This window comes from Saccopteryx leptura, chromosome 3 (genome assembly GCF_036850995.1).
Source record: "Saccopteryx leptura isolate mSacLep1 chromosome 3, mSacLep1_pri_phased_curated, whole genome shotgun sequence".
NCBI classification, from domain to species: Eukaryota; Metazoa; Chordata; class Mammalia; order Chiroptera; family Emballonuridae; genus Saccopteryx; species Saccopteryx leptura.
In genome coordinates, this window is record NC_089505.1 from 262,209,189 (window position 1) to 262,230,368 (window position 21,180).

At 35.6% G+C, this 21,180-nt stretch overlaps 1 protein-coding gene across 3 annotated transcripts in view; it reads left to right on the plus strand.

Moving 5' to 3' along the window:
• Positions 1-21,180, plus strand: part of PPP4R3B (protein phosphatase 4 regulatory subunit 3B) — a 62,145-nt gene that overhangs the window by 38,711 nt on the left and 2,254 nt on the right. Inside the window, exons 11-15 of one of the 3 annotated variants that reach the window (XM_066378231.1) lie at positions 2,017-2,175; positions 5,680-5,849; positions 8,205-8,344; positions 8,672-8,835; positions 11,442-11,644. In XM_066378231.1, coding sequence (XP_066234328.1) covers positions 2,017-2,175; positions 5,680-5,849; positions 8,205-8,344; positions 8,672-8,835; positions 11,442-11,644 — 836 coding nt within the window. Of the gene's footprint in view, positions 1-2,016; positions 2,176-5,679; positions 5,850-8,204; positions 8,345-8,650; positions 8,836-11,385; positions 11,645-21,180 lie in introns of those variants that run through there. The other 2 variants (XM_066378232.1, XM_066378230.1) reach the window with 2 other exon arrangements.

A 21,180-nucleotide genomic window follows, 5' to 3' on the forward strand; every position in this document is an offset into this window, starting at 1 on the left:
AGGGAGAGAGATGAGAAGCATCAGTCACCTCATAATTCTGAAACTTTAGTTGTTCATTAATTGCTTCTCATATGTGCCTTGACTGGGGTCCTACAGCTGAGCCAGTGACCGCTTGCTCAAGTGAGCAACCTGTGGTCTCAAGCCAGTGACCTCGGGGTTTCAAGGCATCCCAGGCTGATGCTCTATCCACTGTGCCACCACCCGTCAGGCTGTCATTTTGTTATATAAAAGAAAGTTACTTTATTCTGATAGCAGCTTAGTTCCACAAAATATTTATGTGTGTAATCTTCTGAAAAAATAAAATAATTGCCTGACCAGGCAGTGGCGCAGTGGATAGAGTGTTGGAGTGGGATGTGGAGGACCCAGGTTCGAGACCCCAAGGGCGCCAGCTTGAGTGCGGGCTCATCTGGTTTGAACAGGCTCACCAGCTTGAGCACAAGGACCCTGGCTCTAGCAAAAGATCAGATTACTCGGTCGGCCCTGGCCGGTTGGCTCAGTGGTAGAGCATTGGCCTGGCGTGCAGAAGTCTCAGGTTCGATTCCTGGCCAGCGCACACAGGAGGGGTGCCCATCTGCTTCTCCACCCCTCCCCTTCTCCTTCCTCTCTGTCTCTCTCTTCCCCTCCCGCAGCTGAGGCTCCACTGGAGCAAAGATTGCCCGGGCGCTGGGGATGGCTCCTCGGCCTCTGCCCCAGGCGCTAGAGTGGCTCTGGTCGCAACAGAGCGACACCCCGGAGGGGCAGAGCACCGCCCCCTGGTGGGCAGAGCGTAACCCCCTGGTGGGCGTGCCAGGTTGATCTCGGTGAGGGCACATGCGGGAGTCTGACTGTCTCTCCCCGTTTCCGGCTTCAGAAAAATACAGAAAAAAAAAAAAAGGATCAGATTACTCGGTCTGCTGTAGCCATGCCCCCCTCTGTCAAGGCACATATGAGAAAGCAATCAATGAACAACTAAGGAGCCACAACAAAGAATTGATGTTTCTCATCTCTCTCCCTTCCTGTCTGTCTGTCCCTATCTGTTCCTCTCTCTGACTCTGTCTCTGTCACAAAAAAATAAAATAAAATAATTGTACTAGGTGATATCTATTATTATTTTTTTATTCTATAAGACTATGGTTTCATAATTTGCTCACAGTTTAATATATCATCTCTAAAACATTTATAATAGATGTAGGTAATTACCTATATAAATCCTCGCATTTATATTTAGTTTTGATGCTCAGGAAGCAGTTTGAAATCATTCTATGAATATATAAACCAAAACCTCTTAAAAATAAAGCTAGTGTATTTCAGTAGGCCTCTTACAGATATATGGTTTGATGTAAAAAAGTTAGTGTTTAAAAAAAATCTTGTTGTAACATTTTTCACTTAATATTCAAATAACTAAAAATTCTCTTAAAGATGTCTTTAAATAAGGCATATTTTTCTTGGGAAATTTTAGCCGAAAAGTTTGAGTTACTTCTTTACTGTGGACCCTTTTATAGATTTATTAGTATTAATCATTAAAGGATATATTAAAGGCCCTGGTTGGGGATACAGCATTGTCCCACACACCGAGGACATGGATTTGATCCCTAGTCAGGGCACATACAAGAAGCAACAATGCTTTTCTTGCACAGCTAAAAGGAACTAAATGGAACAATGAGTTGATGCTTCTCTCTCTCTCTCTCTCTCTCTCTCTCTCTCCCTCCCTCCCTCCCTCTCTCCCCCTCCCTTCCTCCCTCTCCGCCTTTTCCCTCTCTCATTCCCTCCCTCTCTCTCTCTCAAATCAATGCGGAAAATATTTTTAATGTTTTAAAGCATGTATTATAGAAACATGAAAAAAGTCTAAGTAGGTAAAACTGACAGTGCTTCTGGAGAGTCTGCCTAAAAAAATAAAAATCTATAACTTCTTTAATTGATATAAAAAAATGGACATACAGTTTTATTTTTGCTCTAAAATATAGGCTCTATACGATTTATTTTTTGTATTTAAATGTATTGCAGTATTTGATTTTCATGTGATGACTTTCTTTATAGATAATTATCAAACAGCACAGCTGCTTGCCTTAATTTTAGAGCTACTCACATTCTGTGTGGAACATCACACATATCACATAAAAAACTATATTATGAACAAGGACTTGCTACGAAGAGTCTTGGTCTTGATGAATTCAAAGCACACTTTCCTGGCGTTATGTAAGTAATGATTTAAGTGAACAGTCTAGTAAAACGTTGTAAGGAACATTTTTAACAGATAAAAACTAAAGTTACCCTTGTGAATTTATTTTTTAGCAGTCTATGCTATTAAAGAGATGATTATGAGAAATACTGATATTTTATTTATTGAAAGGATAAGAGGAACAGGTCATAGTGTTTCTCCACCCACACATATTTGCTCATATTTAGCTTTAATTAACTTAACTGAAATAATACTCTTGTGTGATGCTAACATTTCACTAATAAAACCAGTCCTGCTATCTTTTATATCTGTTTCATCATATTGTCATTTTGTAGTGGTTCTTTTTATATTTTTGAGATATGGGCCTTGATATTTTTTTGTGTAACTTGGGTTATTTATTGAACTTGTAAAATATTTGCACCAGTGTTGATTTTTGGCCAACTATAAATTTTTCTTTCCTCTCCATAATTTCACCTGCAAATAGATAAATAAAGCTTCCTTCTCCTTCCAAATAAAAAGCTTCTCTGGGTTTTTTCTGAGCATAAAAATTATGGTTAAAATTTAAGCATTAACTTAATGTGTTAAAGGTTAATCTCCCTACTACTTACTTGACTTTTAAAGCCTTAAAGAGCCACTATTAACTGCAGTATTGTTTTTCCATACCTTTTTCCATACTTTAAATTTACATAAATATTCATAAAGGGGGTTTTTTGTTTTATTTTTACAAAAACAGGATTATAGTAACACACATCTCAATCCCTTAATATTACTCCAGTCATTGGATTTGGTGTGAGCCAAGTTTTGTTTCCTAAACATAGTTGAGTAATATTTCCTAGAGTGGCTCTTTCACAGTTTATTTTACCATTCTCTGATATATAGGTTAGAAGATTGTCTTGGTATTTTGCCACTCCAGACAACACTGTAGTAAATAGGATGTAAATCTTGTATGTACTCATTGATTTTTTTTTTACAGGAGAGATTCCCAATAATGGGATTGCTAGGAAAAATATTTATATATTTTTAATATATCCTTTTAAATTTTTATTTAACATACAGCCTCTGGATTTCTTTCCCAAAAGATTGAAGCACTTGACATTCTTCTAGCACTGTGTTACTGGGTTTTTTTAATGTTATTAAACTGATGATGAAAAATGTAGAATTCCATTTGTGTTTTAATTTACATTTTCTATGACATTTTTTTTATATTTCAGTGCTTTTGTGTTTTATTAGTTATGAATTGCCTATTATCTTTTTCTTTTTTATATTAGATATACTAACAGTTTATCGTGTTTTGGGGAGAAAAAAATGTCTCAGTCTCATTTGTCTTTTGTTTTTACCTTTATATATGGTATTGTTTTCCATATGACTGTTTTAAAGTTATCATATATCTCGTTTTATGTCTTTTGGGTTTTTTGTCTTGCTTAGCAAAGTCTCCTGTGCCCTAAGATTATATAAATATTTTTAATTTTCTTAAAATGTTTTTATTTCACTTTTTACATTTATATATGTAATATATCTGAAGTTTTTTTTTTATATAGCTTCATTCTCTTCCAGATGGATAGCCGGTTGTGCCAGGATCTTTATTAAATAAACTATTTTCTTTACTGAATTAAAATACTGTTTTTTGTTATGCAGTAAGTTATTATATATACTTGTGTCTTATTTCTGGGCCATCTATTCTTTTATTTCACTAGGTGGAATAAAGAGAATGTTTATTCTTATGCCATTATAGTCTCTCTGCTAGAAAGTTTAATATAGATGTGAAGTATCCTCTCACTTTTTTTGTTTATAAAATTCTTCTTGATTGTTGGACATTTTTTCTTTCACAGTAACTTGAAAAACAATTTTATCCAGTTCTGATTGCATATACCTTAAGTTTTATGTTAATTTTGGAAGAATTCTCATGATAGGTTTTTCTGTCTGGCTTTCTATTACTAGTCTTTTTTGATGACTGTACAGTAGTTCCTTTTATATGGATATATCATAATTGAACAATTTTCTAGTATTTAAATGTTTATATTGCTTCACCATTTTTATTATTTTTAGCAGTGCTGTTTTAACTGTAGCTTTGTTTGCATGTCAGTTCATTCACCAGCAGTGTGTAAGAGTGCCTATTTGCTCAAACCTTTGCCAGTACTTCAGTCTTTTTAATCTTAAGTAAACTATTTCTTATCCTACCACAAAAAAGAGATAATGTTTTAAGTTTGCCACTTCTCTCCAAACTTGTTTAGTGTTACAGTTATCATACATATTTTTACCTTGTGGCCTATTTCTGTTTTATTCTCAGATAATATTTAGAACTTTTTTCAACAGTCACGACCTCTTTGAATGACTTCCTTCTGTTAGCAAAAGGTTGAGAGATGACTTGTAAAATTGGAAACCTTGTATTTTGAAAGATTTGGTTAGTAGTGTCAGTAGAATAAACTACTTAAGGGAAACGTTACAAGTTAAAGAATCAACAAACAGAAAAATAAGGGATTAAGATGACAGTTTTTGGTACTTTTAGCATTAACATTGCCAAATTTGGTTAGTTTTATTTAGCTAAGGAAAAGACTAGTTAAAAGGAAAATTTCAGAATTCTAAATTGTGAAAAGCCAAATTATACTATTTATGTGTTACTCTATTTTCTTTTACAAATACAGTCTGGTCTACTACAGTACATGTTGACCTAATTATAAGCAACTGATAAACTAGAGCAGGGGTCGGAAACCTATGGCTCACAAGCCAGATGTGGCTCTTTTGATGGCTGCATCTGGCTCGCAGACAAATCTTTAATAAAAATAATAATAACATTAAAATTATAAAACATTCTCATGTATTACAATCCATTCATTTCCTACCGCTCATGTTCATGGTTGTGGGTGGCTGGAGCCAATAAATAACACTAAATTTTTATTGGATAATGCATAACATATACAGGTCATTGTATGGCTCTCATGGAATTACATTTTAAATATGTGGCGTTCATGGCTCTCTCAGCCAAAAAGTTTCCCGACCCCTGAACTAGAGAATGACATTATTATAATGTGGAAGTAATGTTGGTTCACAGATAATTTTTCCACAGCAAAAATCTGAAATAGTAGAAAGCTCAAAAGCTCCCTTGCCCAGAGAGGTAGGCTATCTTGGCTCTTGGTAGTTTGTACTACTCCTGTTCCCACCTTAATGACAGAGCTCTGCGGATGCTGAGCTGCCCTTCCCTGCACTGTCTCCACATCGGGCACACCGCTCTGAGTACTGCCAACATTTGTGTATTTTTTATCTCTTTGCTGAGAAGCTTCCTGCCTTGGTAGTTACTTATCTCCCAGTTGCCAATTACTGGGGGTTTTTCTTAGCTTTGCCACTAAAGTGGTACTGGTTCTGAGTGGTCTTTCCCTAACTATTTTTCTCAAATCCAGTTGTTTTTAGTGTACATTTTTGCTTTTTATTCCAGAAGAACATATACATTGTTTTATGTAAAAAATCTGTATAATGATAAATATTGATCATATCATTGACTTATTCCCTGTATTATTTTTAATTAGGTGCTCTTCGTTTTATGAGGCGGATAATTGGCCTTAAAGATGAATTTTATAATCGTTACATCACCAAGGGAAATCTTTTTGAGCCAGTTATAAATGCTCTTCTTGATAATGGAACTCGGTACAATCTGTTAAATTCAGCTGTTATTGAGTTATTTGAATTTATAAGAGTGGTAAGTTTATATAAAAGATTCTTAATAAATAAAATAATTATATATTTAGTGATATTAATATTTTAATTTGTAAAATTTAGCATAGTCTTTTAACCCATATTTATAATATTCTTAGTTCTATTTATTGGCCAAATGTTTCATGATCTAATTTGCATATGTGGACATTTCAGTCAAGCATACCATTCCTGTGATCTCTCTTATTGATTGTAGGGGTAATGATGAAAATAATGAATAGAAAGGTTGAAAAATAATTCCTTTGTTAAACATTGATATGAGATGAATAAAAATAAGGTGTTATGGAATTTTAACTTAAAGAGTTCAGGGAGCTAGAGGAACTACTCCAACTGCCTTATTTTTATAAGTGAGGGGCTTGAGATACCCAAAGTGATTAAGTGACCTACTCAGGAGCATTCATTTGGTTAGGAGGACAGTCAGGGTTTGAAATTAGGTTACAACTCTGGAGCAACAAAGGGTTTGTCATAAAAAAGATCTGGTGAAAGCCTATATGAATAACAGGGATAAGACAGATAACTATAAAACTGATACAATAAATGTGCCCTCTTTCACACACTGAAATCATTTCACTAGGGAAAATGGCCACATTTAAAAAGAACTTGAAAAAAGAAAGTCAAAGCTAGAAATTCATTGTCTAGTTTTGTTTTTCACAAAACAGATTTCTACTGATGATGTGCTATTCTCACATAGAGATTATTTAAGCAACTGGATTGTTTTCCAATACTGGTCACTTGCTAAGAGTATAATACCCAAAAGGATGAAGAGGATAGAAGTACTGTCTTTAGCCTTAGAAACAAGGAAATATAGTTAATTATAGTTCAAGCTCACCAAGTATCTGAACCCAGATTCACAGTGCACTGTGAAATCAGAGATTAACTTTTCCACTTTTTTCCTTTAAAATTTTTGATGAGATATTTATAAAATAAATTGTAGGGTTCTCAGACCAATCTCTATCCCTGTGATTGAGTTTGTTTTTCTGAAAATGCAAATGGTTGATAAATGTACATTGAATTCCAAAACTTTTTGTTGAGTATACAACACAGACCATTTTATCTAGGTTTCTAATTCTCCTTCATTGCATTTTTTTTATTGACATGTCCAGGGAAATTAAAGAGTTAAAATCCTTTATGCAGACAGATTATGGTAGATCTTTTAAAGAAGTGGCTTGTATATTTCTTACTAATATTAAAGTCCTGAATCACAACTTTAATTTATTTATTTATTTATTTATTTATTTTGTATTTTCTTGAAGTTGGAAGCGGGGAGGCAATCAGACAGACTCCCGCATGTGCCCGACCAGGATCCACCCAGCATGCCCACCAGGGGGCGATGCTCTGCCCATCTGGGGCATTGCTCCGTTGCAACTAGAGCCATTCTAGCACCTGAGGTGGAGGCCATAGAGCTGTCCTCAGCACCCAGGCCAACTTTGCTCCAATGGAGCCTTTGCTGCAGGAGGGGAAGAGAGAGATAGAGAGGAAGGAAAGGGGGAAGAGTGGAGAAGCAGATGGGCGCTTCTTCTATGTGCCCTGACCGGGAATTGAACCCCGGACTTCCACACATCGGGCCAACACTCTACCGCTGAGCCAACTGTCTAGGGCACAACTTTAATTATTTTTAATAATGAGCCTGATTTGTATTGCAGTGATCATTTAGAATGGTCCGTTTAGAATTTAAAAGTTATTACTACCATTTTATTTCACAAAGATTTTACCATTGAAGACTGTGGAAATAAACATGTAGTATTTGAGTTAATATATAGTTTATCTGATCTAGTATATGTAATGTAGTATGAGGAATTTATGATTATATTTTAGGGAAGGATTTTCCCATTTTGATAAATAGGATGTCAAATAAGAAATTATTAAGTAGTACCTAATGTTTATTGAAAATGCAATTTCAGAATCTGCTTTCTCATTAGCTTTGTGCTCTTGAACAGGCCATCCAGCCTTAGCCTCAATTTTCCTTTTCTGTAAAATGGGTATAATAAACCCATTTCATGGAATTGTGATGAGAATCAAGTGAAATTGTATATGAGAGTGCTTTTTAAACAGTACTGTGTTTATATAATTGTAAAAACTTATCAGAAGACATAAACTAAATCCATTTACTTTTGAAATGTTCTTTATAATTCCTCAAAAGGGCTACAGTGAATTGTTTCTCCTTTTTGCAAGTTTTCTGTGGAGTCCTGGCTCATGTGTAAAGAAACTAGGACATTTATTTTTGGAAGGTGATATTGAAAAACCTTTTTGATCAGTTTTAGAATTATAAAAACTTTAAAGTTTTTCTCCTACCAAATGAGCATTATATTATATTTAAAATTTAAATTTTGTGCTTATACAGGAAGATATCAAGTCTCTTACTGCACATATAGTTGAAAACTTTTATAAAGCACTTGAATCAATTGAATATGTTCAGACATTCAAAGGATTGAAGACAAAATATGAGCAAGAAAAAGACAGACAAAATCAGAAACTGAACAGGTATTGTTTAAGTATATTGCATTTATAGCCTATAAATTTAATATAATCTATAGTTGAATCTTACCTATAAATTTACCTAGGAGTTTTCTTTGCATCATTAGATAGGACAGGAGGGTAGGATATCCTCCCTAGCCTGAATTTTTTATATAAATAATTACTCCATATTTTAACTCAAGGTAAATTTTTAGTTTATAAATATTACCCAGTTAAAATTACTTCAGCTCCTCTTGGTTATAATTTTTCTCCAATTCAATCTTATCATGAATTCTAAATCTTTGCTCAATATTTATGGTATGTTTCTTACAGTGTACCATCTATATTGCGTAGTAACAGATTTCGCAGAGATGCAAAAGCCTTGGAAGAGGATGAAGAAATGTGGTTTAATGAAGATGAAGAAGAGGAAGGAAAAGCAGTTGTGACACCAGTGGAAAAACCTAAGCCAGAAGATGATTTTCCAGATAGTTATGAAAAATTTATGGAGACTAAAAAAGGTATTAAAATTTTTGAATTTCTGAATATTGCATCCTCTTATAATTATTACAGAAATTACTCATTTGCTTTGTAAAGGTCTGGTCATTGTTTATAAAGCATGAAAGATATGAATTTTATGCTGAATTGTAATTTTTAAATTATGCACTTTTTCTAATTTGTTTGGAGTTTCTTTCATGTTTAAAATGTTTTTCTTGAGCTTGCCATTTTATAATAGTCTTTATTTGCTGATTAGAAATTCCATTGTCCACTTATACTTGACCTTCTGTGAACAGTCTTGGTGTATTTCCCCAATAATAGACACCATACAGATCCATAGAAACTTTCCAAAACATGCTGCCCTTTTAATTTTTTTTAAATCATTTTCTAGAGGTGGCGGGGAGAGAAAGAGAAAAGGAGAGAAGGGCAGGGGAAGGAGCAGGAAGCAGCAACTCCTATATGCCACCCTATGCTAGAATTTATAGCCTTGACCAGGCAAGCCTGCAGTTTCAAACCAGTGACCTCGGCATTCCAGGTCCACAATTTATCCACTGTGCCACTATAGGTCAGGTAGCACTCTGCCTTTTTTACTGCTGAGGAAACAGCTCAGAGAAATAACTTTGCTCTTTGATATATTAAAATCATTATAAAAGTTTATTTTTTATTACTTTATTGGGGTGACATTGGTTAATAAAATTATATAGGTTTCAGGTGTACAATTCTATAATACATCATCTGTATATTGTATTGTGTGTTTACCACCCAAGTCAGTTCTCCTTCCATCATCATATATCCCTCCTTGACCCTCTTCTACCTCCCCCACCCAAAGTTTCATAAAGATACAATGTCAAGAGAAGTAAAATTCCCATCTTTCCAAAGAATCACTTAATTCTTTGGCCTGAGAATTACCATTATTGGAGTACTATCCTCCATATATCATCTAAATCAGGGGTAGTCAACCTTTTTATACCTACCGCCCACTTTTGTATCTCTGTTAGTAGTAAAATTTTCTAACCGCCCACCAGTTCCATAGTAATGGTGATTTATAAAGTAGGGAAGTAACTTTATAAAATTTATAAAGCAGAGTTACAGCAAGTTAAAGCATATAATAATAATTACCAAGTACTTTATGTCGTATTTTTGCTAAGTTTGGCAGAATAAATCTTTATAAAACAACTTACTATAGTTAAATCCTTGTTATTTATACTTTGGTTGCTCCGCTACTGCCCACCACGAAAGCTGGAACGCCCACTAGTGGGCGGTAGGGACCAGGTTGACTACCACTGATCTAAATGTTTAATAAAAATTTGTATCTTAAAAGATCAAATAATTTTCTAGACTTTATATAGTTTGTGATTTTGAATGTGAGATTTTCTAAAGCTATTTCTTATTAGTATTTCCTTGAGCTATTATATTTTCCCTGAAACTGTTGTTCTCAACCTCACTCATTCTCCATTCATTAATGCCATAAATTAATTTTAGCCTGCAGGAGCAAAGAGCCTATTAAAATGTCCCAAGGAATAGACACCTTTTAGTAGCCAAATCATCTGCCTTTACTCATTACAGACACTGTGCTGTCTACTGTCAAAAGAGGCAATGAAGCCAAACTTGTGAAATACTATATCCAATTAAGAATCGTATACAAAAAAAAAGAAATAGTAACAGCCATATGTTAAAAGATAGCATAGGCCCTGGCCAGTTGGCTCAGCGGTAGAGCATCAGCGTGGCATGTGGAAGTCCCGGGTTTGATTCCTGACCAGGGCACACAGGAGAGGTGCCCATCTGCTTTTCCACCCTTCCCCCTCTCCTTTCTCTCTCGCTTTCTCTTCCCCTCCTGCAGCCAAGGCTCCATTGGAGCAAAGTTGGCCCGGGCACTGAGGATGGCCCACATGGCCTCTGCCTCAGGTGCTAGAATGGCTCCAGTTGCAATGGAGCAGCGCCCCCTGGTGGCCCTGCCAGGTGGATCCTGATCGGGGCATGTGAGATTCTGTCTCTCTGCTCCCCATTTCTCACTTCAGGGAAATACAAAAAAAAAAAAAAGAGAGAGAGAGAGAGAGAGAGAGATAGCAGACACCTGGCTCATAAGAGAAACCCACACAGGAACATGGAATATCCAGGAAATAAAAGACTGATAGACATGATCATGTCATTGTCTTTAGGCATTTGAAATACTAACTTGTGGGAGAGATTTTAGGGGTTTACAAGAAGCTAGAAGTATAAAGTTAATGAATAGAAGCTGCAGGGAGACAAAAAAAGGTTAGGCAACTAATGAGTCCTTGGAAGTGTCTTAGAACAATGTAGAATTCTAGGATAGGGTGGCTGATTTGTTAAATGACTTTTAAGGGCCATACTAATCCTGAGTTTTATAAGATTCCAGCTATTAAAGACTAATCACTGCATGCATGATGCTCCTCTGCTCTTTTAGCTCTTATAAAATAAAGACAGTGTTTTATAAGTTTTTCTTTTTTTATTTTTATTTAGAAATTGAATGGGGTGACATTGATAAGTAAGAGTACATAGGTTTCAGGTAAACATTTCTATAGCATAAGTTTTTTAATTATTGTTCTTTTCAGATGCTTTGACTAGCAATATTTACTGATAGAAGTTCAAAATTTTACTTTTGCTTTAGCAAAAGAAAGTGAAGACAAGGAAAACCTTCCCAAAAGGACATCTTCTGGTGGCTTCAAATTTACTTTCTCCCATTCCACCAGTGCTGCTAATGGAGCAAACAGTACAAACAGTAAATCTGTAGTGGCTCAGACACCACCAGCAAGTTCAAATGGATCCTCTTCCAAAACTACAAATTTAGCTACATCAGTAACAGCTACCAAGGTATGTGAAACTGCTTTACACATAAATAAACTTGGCTTTTTTCCATCTGTAAAATTATTTTATGTTTACTGAAGAAAATTTGGATAATAAAAATAATTTTAAAGAAGAATATTGCACGTATCCTCAAAGAATATGACTGCTGACATTTAATTTTTCTTTAGGTATGTGGCTTTTTTTATCTAACATATATTGAGGTTTTTCTGTAAATAGTTTTATATCTTTATTATAAGAATTTAATTTTTAATTTATTGATTTTAGAGAGAGTGGAAGGGGGAGAGAGAGACAGAAACACTGATTTGTTGTTCCACTTATTTATGCATTCGTTGGTTAAGTCTTGTATGTACCCTGACTGGAGATCTAACCCACAACCTTGGCATATTGGGATGACGTTGTAACCAACTGAGCTAACCGGCTATTGTAAGACTTTTTTATGCTATTAAAACATTGTTGATGACTGTATAATTTCATTTTATTTAGCTGTTCAATAATATATGTAAGAATCCTCTCCTCCGTCAATGTTTGGGAGCACATAAGTTGATTCTGATGTTGCACTAATATGACTACCAGTGTTTTTTGCATTTTAAATTATTTTTTTGGATAAATAGTAGAATATTTTCATACAGTGTCAAATTCCTCTCTAGAAAGTCTTTACTGATTTATGTTACCATAAACATTGTATGAGTGTGCTTGGCTCATGAAGCTTTGCCGGTGTTAATACCCTTTTTAACCTTTGCCAGTCAGGTAGTAGAGCATATATATGTCTTATTCCCATTATGTGTCCTTTGTTAGTAGTTAGCCTGAATGTTAGCCTTTTGAATTTGCTTTTCAATAACTGATCTCTTCATAGTCTTGCCTTTTAAAAATTGGCTTATGTTTTTTTGATATGAATGAATATTAAAGGATATTAGCCTTTTTGTCATTAGCATAGCATATGTATTTCCCATTGATTACTTTTTTTATAAACAAGTTTAAATTTTATATAGGCCCTGACTGGTTGACTCAGTGGTAGAGCATTAGCCCAGTGTGTAGATGTCCTGGATTTGATTCCCATTCAGGGCACACAGGAGAAGCAACCATCTGCTTCTCCACCCCTCCTCCCCCTTTCTCTTTCTAAGTTTCTCATCCCCCACCTCCCTCTCACGCAGCCATGGCTCAATTAGTTTGAGCACATTGGCTCCAGGCGCTGAAGGTGGCTGCGTGGAGCCTCAGTCTCAGGTGCTAAAAATTAAGCTCTATTGCGAACATGGCCCAAGGTGGGCAGAGCTTTTGCCCCAGACAGAGTTTGCCAGGTAGATCCGGGTTGGGGTGCATGTGGGAGTCTATCTCCCCTCCTCTCACTAAAATATATATATATATATGAAACATTCTTTCATTTACATTTTTATTTATGTAACCATCCTTTTCCCCAAAATAGAGTAGCTTAAAATAAAAAGGCATAAACATAGGGCAACAATTAGTGTAAGGGTAAAAGGACAAGAGTTGTAAAGTGCCATAGTAGAAGACCTAACTGAAGTTATGCTTCTTGTTTTGGATACAAAATACACAAGTCTCAGTTTATTATTTTACAGAACTGTAGAATCCTTATTCAGTATTAGAGTGAGGTATGTTCTTGACTAAATTCACAGAAGTAGCATTTTCAATGGGATTCTACTGCTTTTAAAACATTTTATGCTTCTTTAAATAGAAAATTTAAAATTAATTTTCACATTTTGATAGGACAATTTAGTGTAATATTGTGACACTATATTTATTAAGAGTATTTGCTGTGGAGTTGTATTGTTTGGGTTCAAATCTTGGCTCTGCCTTTATTAGCTATTTGACCTAAAATAAGTTATTTAATCTCTCTGGGGCTTAGTTTTTTCATTTTAAACAGGGATAAAATAACATCTACTTTATAGATTTGTTGTGAAGATCAGAATATTTAATAAATGTAAATAGCTTAGAATATATATTATTTAGTATCTCCCCAATATATACTAGCCCTTTTAAAAAAATCAAAGTAATATAAGCACTTAAATTTCAAAAGTCAAATAGTATTGAAAGTACTGGGAAAAAATCAGTTCCCTTTTCTTCTCCACATAGATAGCTTTGAACTCTCCTAGCTGTATCTAAATTCTTGTTGTGGTAGATGAGAATGTAGCATACATAAACACTCCTTGCCACGTCCTCACACTGTTCCTCCCTGTACCACAATTTTTCGTTAAAACATTAATTAATAATTTTATAGCTATAATGACAATATAAATATTCTTTTTTTTAAGTGAGAGGAGGGGGGATAAACAGACTCCTACATGCACCCAGACCAGTACCTACTACCTGGCAAATCCCATCTTTGGCTGATGCTCAAATCAACTGAGCTATCCTCAGAGCTCGGGGCCAATGCTTGAACCAGTGGAGCCACTGGCTGCAAGAAGAGAAAAGGGGGGAGTGGGAGGGGAAAAGAAGCAGATGGCCACTTCTTATATGTGCCCTAACCAGGGATTGAACCCAGCACATCCACATGCCAGGCCGACACTCGATCCACCAAGCTACCAGCCAGGGCCTATAAATATTCTTTATTCATGATTTTTTCCTGCTCTTTTTCTATACTGTTTTTCTTCTCTACAATAAGTAATTACCACTGGTTTTTTCATTTGTTGCTATAGTTCATGCCTCACTTATTTTTACAGTACCTCTCTGGTTAATTTCCAGTCTCTCCCGTGGAGACATCTCTTGAGGTCTTCCATCCTTTCACAGCCTAGGTTGGTTGTTCTCTGGACTTGCTGCACAGCTGTTGTTTTAAGGCTGCCTATGCCATCATCTTATACATCTTTTTCCCTCTCTCCTTTTCATGTATTGATTGTTTCTAGATCTCACTTCTCTGTTTTCTTTCTTGAATTTCCCTCTTATTTTGGTGGAGCATATCCTTTAACAGTTTCCTGAATAAAGAATCTCACAAGAGGTAAAAGTTGAGACCTTACATGTATAAAAATGTCTTTATTCTAACCTCATACTTGATTGACAATTTAACTGAATGTAGAACCGTATTGGAAGTAATTTTCTTTCAAAAATTTGAAGTTACGCTGCCAAGAAATACAAAGATATTCTTATTTTTGATCACTTGTGTGATTTTATTTTCTTGGAAGCATTTAAGTTTTTATCCCTAAACTCTGAAATTTTATGATCTACTTTGGGCATTCTCAGCTGAACAGTGCTATCCTTAGTTTAGGGACATTTTATGTTCTTTCTTAACCTACCATTTGGATATTGGGTCTTCTGTGGATTAATGTTATAATTTTCATAATTTGCCTCTCCTAGTACTCATTATCTATTTTCTTGGTTATTTCCTTGAGTTTTTAATTTATTCTTGCAGATAATTTTTTACTTATGAATGAGCAAAATCAAGTGCAAATACAAACACATTTTTCACCTTTTTTGGACACTAAATAACAGCAGATTGCTGAATATATTTGTTCTACATCTTTTGGAGGACAGGGAAAAAACTATTCTTGGAAAACAAATTGAATGTTTAGTCACTCTAGACCAGAGGTAGTCAACCTTTTTATACCTACTGCCCACTTTTGTATCTCTGTTAGTAGTAAAATTTTCTAACCACCCACCGGTTCCACAGTAATGGTGATTTATAAAATAGGGAAGTAACTTTGTTTTATAAAATTTATAAAGCAGAGTTACAGCAAGTTAAAGCATATAATAATAATTACTTACCAAGTACTTTATGTCAGATTTTTGCTGTTTGGCAGAATAAATCTTTATAAAACAACTTACTATAGTTAAACCTATCTTGTTATTTATACTTGGTTGCTCCGCTACTGCCCACCATGAAAGCTGGAACGCCCACTAGTGGGTGGTAGGGACCAGGTTGACTACCACTGCTCTAGATAGTCACAAAAATTTGTAATTAAGCAAGATATGAGTTCACAGAAGTAAAGCACTAAATTGGCTCACAACCTTCTCCAACAAACTGACCACATTTCAAAGTGGTGACATGTTCTTTATCACCAGTGGTTTTATTGAGAAGATAATTCTTGAATTCTTTCTCCTTAGATTTTACTATGATGACTTACATTAATAGTTCCTTAACATACAATTTTATTGATTTGCTTGGGTCAGAAAACAAGTCATTGTTTCTTCATAGGTCTTTACTGTTACCATTTGTTTTGATCCCCTCTTTCATATTAAGAAGGCAGGCCTGACCAGGCAGTGATGCAGTGGATAGAGCATTGATCTGCAATGCTGAGGACCCAGGTTCAAAACCACAAGGTCACTGGCTCAGCTGAACCCCTCCCCCCAGTCAAGGTACATATGAGAAAGCAATCAGTGAACAACTAAAGTGTTGCAACAAGTTGATGTTTCTCACATCTGTCCCTGCCTGCCTGCCAGCCTGTCTCCATCGCGCGCGCGCGCGCTCTCAATCTCTCTCTCTCGCTCACTAAAAGAAAAAAGGTAAAGCAGAATTTTGACTAGAGTGCCAAGATAATTTTTTGGCATGTGTGACAGAGAGAGACAGAGAAAGGGACAGACAGGAAGGGAGAGAGATGAGAAGCATCAATTCTTTGTTGCAGCTCCTTAGTCTCCTTAGTTCATTGATTGCTTTCTCATATGTGCCTTGACCATAGGGCTCCAGCCGATCCAATGACCCCTTGCTCAAGCCAGTAACCTGGTCTCATGCCAGCGACCATAAGACAATTTAATGAAAGAAAGAATAGTCTTATTGATAAGAGTGTGGTGGTTACAGGGGGAGGGGGGAGAGGTAGAGGGAAAGCGGGAGGGGGAGGGGCACAAAGAAAACTAGATAGAAGGTGACAGAGGACAATCTGACTTTGGGTGATGGGTATGCAACATAAGTGAACGACAAGATAACCTGGAGTTGTTATCTTTGAATATATGTATCCTGATTTATTGATGTCGCCCCATTAAAAATAAAATTATGTCGCCCCATTAAAAATAAAATTATTAAAAAAAAAGAAAGAAAGAAAGAATAGTCTTTTCAACATATAGTGTTAGGACAACTGGATATTCACTTGCAAAAGAATGAAGTTGAACCCTGATTCACACCATGTTAAAGAACTTAACTCGGCCTGACCTGTGGTGGCGCAGTGGATAAAACGTCGACCTGGAAATGCTGAGGTCGCAGGTTCGAAACCCTGGGCTTGCCTGGTCAAGGCACATATGGGAGTTGATGCTTCCAGCTCCTCCCCCCTTCTCTCTCTCTCTCTGTCTCTCTCCCTCTCTCTGTCCTCTCTAAATATGAATAAATAAATTTAAAAAAAAAAAAAAAAAAAAAAAAAAAGAACTTAACTCAGAGTAGATAAAAGACTTAAATGTAAGAGTTAAAAATATAAAACTCTTGGAAAAAATATAAGCATAAATATTCATGGCCTTGAATTAGGCAGTGATTTCTGAGATATAACACCAAAAGCAAAAATGGTACAAAAGAAAATATAGTTAAATTGGACTTCATCAAAATTAAAAACATCTGTGCTTCAAAGCACACTATCATAAAGTGAAAAGGCAACTCACAGAATGGGAGAAAATATTTGCAAATCATATATCTCATAAGGGTCTGGTATTCAGACTATATAAAGAACTCTTAAAGCTCAATATGACAAACAGTTTTTAAAACAGTTTTTTGAATACATATTTCTCCAAAAAAGATACAGAGGTGGACCATACAAACACATGAACTGATGGTCAGTATCATTAGTTATTAGGAAAATGCAAATCAAAACCACAATGAGATTCTACTTCACACCTACTAGAATGGCTAAAATAAAGAGGATGGACAAAAACAAGTATTGGTGAGAATGTAGAGAAATTGCAACCCTCATACGTTGTTGATACTGAAGTAAAAGGTGCAGCAGCTTTGGAGTATAGTCTGACAGTTGCCAAAAAAGTTAAATTCCGCCCCCTCCCCAGTATATACCTAAGAGAACAAAAACATATGTCCACACTAAAACTTACACATAAATATTAATAGCATTATTCATTCATGATAGCCAAAGAATAGAACCACCCAAATATGTTCAACTGATAAATGAATAAACAAAATGTGATAAATGCATAGCAGTGGATATATTTGGCCATAAAGAAGAATGAAGTGTACTGATACATGCTACATAGATGAACCTAAAAACATTCGAGGTGAAATAAGCCAAACAACAAAAGACATACTGTATTCCATTATACAAACTATCCAGAAAAAGCAAATCCATAGAAACAGATTAGTGGTTGTCAGAGGTGAATGGGGAGTGACTGTTAATGGATGGGTATGGTTTTTTGGGAGTGTGGGTTGGAAGACATAGATGTTGATGAAAGTGTTTTGGAATTAGTGGTGATGGTTGCACAACTTTGTGAATATACTAAAACCACTGAATTGTATATGAATCATGTCTCAATTTTTTAAATGAAGCACTTTAAAAAACAATGAGAAGATCCTATTGATAAAGATTTCATATAAAGAACTATAGCGTGTGTTGTGCTTTTTTCACGAAGTGTTATGTGCAGTTTTGGTTTGTATTTTTTTTTCCTGTGGAGCCACCTAGTTTTTACAGGTTTAACTAATCTGCATCTGGCAAGTAAAAACTTACCTATTGGTGTTCTGTGAGCTTACATAGGAAAGAGAGCTTAGAGTGGGATAATGTTGTCTATGCTCCTATACAGAATTCAAATTTTCTTCCATTTCCTGGACCTTCATCCCTGCCCTTCACTGTGCCTGAAGTGTAGAGCCTCTCTGACTCATTTTCTTTGTAGTTGGTCGTAGTGGAAAAGCAGGAATATCCTGGCAGAGGTGGAAATACAAGTTGGGGAGTGGATTGTAGCATTGAGGACTCGGTTGTCTGTCTGTTTACTGACATGACTTAACTTTCTCCCTACTTTCCCCAGTATTTTGGAGCCTTCACTTCCTACTTCTTTTTTGGGTTAAGTAAATCAGTTCTTGACATTCTCCTCTGTTCAAAATGAGTTACTAACTCTTGCCTCTGATTTCTCTTTTCCAAAAATGCCTTGACAGCTTTCATCTGCTATTTTCTCCCTTCGTGTTTCATCTTTGTTAAAACACACTTTAAAATTGTGTCTGTGTGTGTGTGTGTGAAGTGATATTTAATAGTTCTTTTTTCCTTTAATTTCTTTACTTTGATTTTAGTGACGTTTCAGAAAATGGAAGGAAATGCATTTTCAGTCTTTTAGCATTAGTCTGCTTGACTTCCCCTCTAATTATACAAAGGTAATACTTTTTAAAAGTTAGCACTAAGAGGCCCTGGCTGGTTGGCTCAGCGGTAGAGCATTGGCCCCGTGTCACAGGTTCGATTCCCAGCCAAGGCACACAGGAGAAGCACCCATCTGCTTTTCCACCCTTCCCCCTCTCTCCTTTCTCTCTATCTCTCTCTTCCCCTCCCGCAGCCAAGGCTCCATGGGAGCAAAGTTGGCCTGGGTGCTGAAGATGGCTCTGTGGCCTCTGCCTCAGGCACTAGAATGGCTCCGGTTGCAAGAGAAACGCCCAGATGGGCCGAGCATCACCCCCTGGTGGGCATGCCAAGTGGATCCATTGGGTGCATGCAGGAGTCTGACTGCCTCCCCCCACCCCTGCTTCTCACTTTGGAAAAATACAAAAAAAACCTAAGGAAAAAAAAATGTAGATGGGTTTTACTTATGAGTACAGGCGCAAAAATCCTTAACAATTTAACATATCTATATGATATTCCATATACAAAGATGATTCTGAATCAGTTTCATTAATAGATGAGAAAAGCTATTGTCAGAAACACAGTTTTTTAAAGAAAATATAATACCTTAGGAAAACAATCTAAATGTCCAACAAGGAATTTAACTATATGATGGTATGAGTACCATGGAATGCTAGGGTTAAAGATTAAAAATAAAACTGTCTGCTAGCCTCAAAAGCTTTCTATAGTGTATTTTTAAGTTAACATAATTGTACAAGGGTAGGTAGGCATAATTACAATTTAACAACAGTATATTTATAGTTGTATATTAAAAACCTGGAATCAAATTCTTCACAGGGTGCATCTGTGGACTGCAGGCTTTTTACTTCCAGTATTTCACATTTTGTATTTTTATTTTACGATAAATTTTTTTAAATGTATATGGTGTGTATGTGTATCTGTATACATATATGTAGATAAGAGATACGACTGAAAATTAAATTTTGTAGCTGAATATTTTAGATAAAATATTAATCTTAAGCCCAAAAAAAAAACCCAAACATTTTAAATGTTAACCATTTGGAACTGAAAAGTTTTGTACATTATGATATATAATCCTAACCATAATTAAAACTTTCCTTGATAACTTGCTGTCATTTTTGTGAATATCAGACTTTTTTATAATTGTCTTCTACCTCCTCTCCTCCAAGTTGTTTGACTTAGAAACCAAATAAATAATAATGATATTAGTAATAGCACCTAGTAGAAATTATTGAACACTAACTACATACCAAGCACTGTGCCAAGGGCTTTAATGTTTGTTTTCAAAATAGTTCAGTGAGGTCTAAGTATATAGTACTTTTATAATTTTTTTACAGATAAGGAAACTGAGGTATAGAAAGTTTAAATTACTTGCTCAAGGTAACACACCTAAAAAGTTGGTGGCACTGGAATTTGTAGTCAGGCAGTCAGGCTACAATCAATATATTCTTAACAATTTAGCAATACTATGCCTTGCTTGTCAAACTTAAGATGTGTGTGTGAAGCTGAAAATGAAGCAGAAGGCTTATCATAACAAGTATGTTTTATTTAGTTTACAGACTTGCAGATCACTGTTCCCTAGTTGCTCCAAGACCTTTGTTGATTATTATTACCGTGTTTCAGTTACATTCTGGTAAAGTTTTTAATCCAGATACCTAGACCCTTCAGGGATAAGTTTACTTATGTTTAAAATGTGAGTTATTTCTATTCTATTTGTTTAACCTATTTATGCCGGAGGTTGAGATTTTTGAAATTCAGTTCTTCAAAAATTTCACATCACTTTTTGACAAGCTCCCAGCACACCAGTCTCTGCAGCAGTGACTAACTCAGTGCACCACTTGATAACATGGACCTCAGGAGGCAGACAGGTGAAAAATCAGACTTCAGTGATGACTATGAGCAGTAAGATACAAATAACTCCCATGTCACTACTATTCCACTAATGGACCATGAGGCATAAATGGGTTACCTCTAGAGGTCTGAAGGGTTTGAAATACAATGTTTACAGTAGCCTCCTAAACCTGCAGGTATATGTATAAGTTTCATGGGACTGGTTCAAAATGAATGCAAACCTAAGAACATGTAATTTTCTGAGTGTCCGGACCATTAATAGGATTTTCAAAGGGGTTTATTACTGATAAAAAGCCAAACACCTGAATTAGCTCATTCTTACTTTTCTTTTGGTTAAAGAGAGGTAGCCCTAAAATTTTTTCATTACTTTTTTAGGAACCATTTCATGTGTTTATTGTCAGCCATTTGAAGACAGTGATGTTTACTTAGTGATGAAATATATGCATGAGGAACAGAGACAAAGAAGAGACTTCTTATCACTGA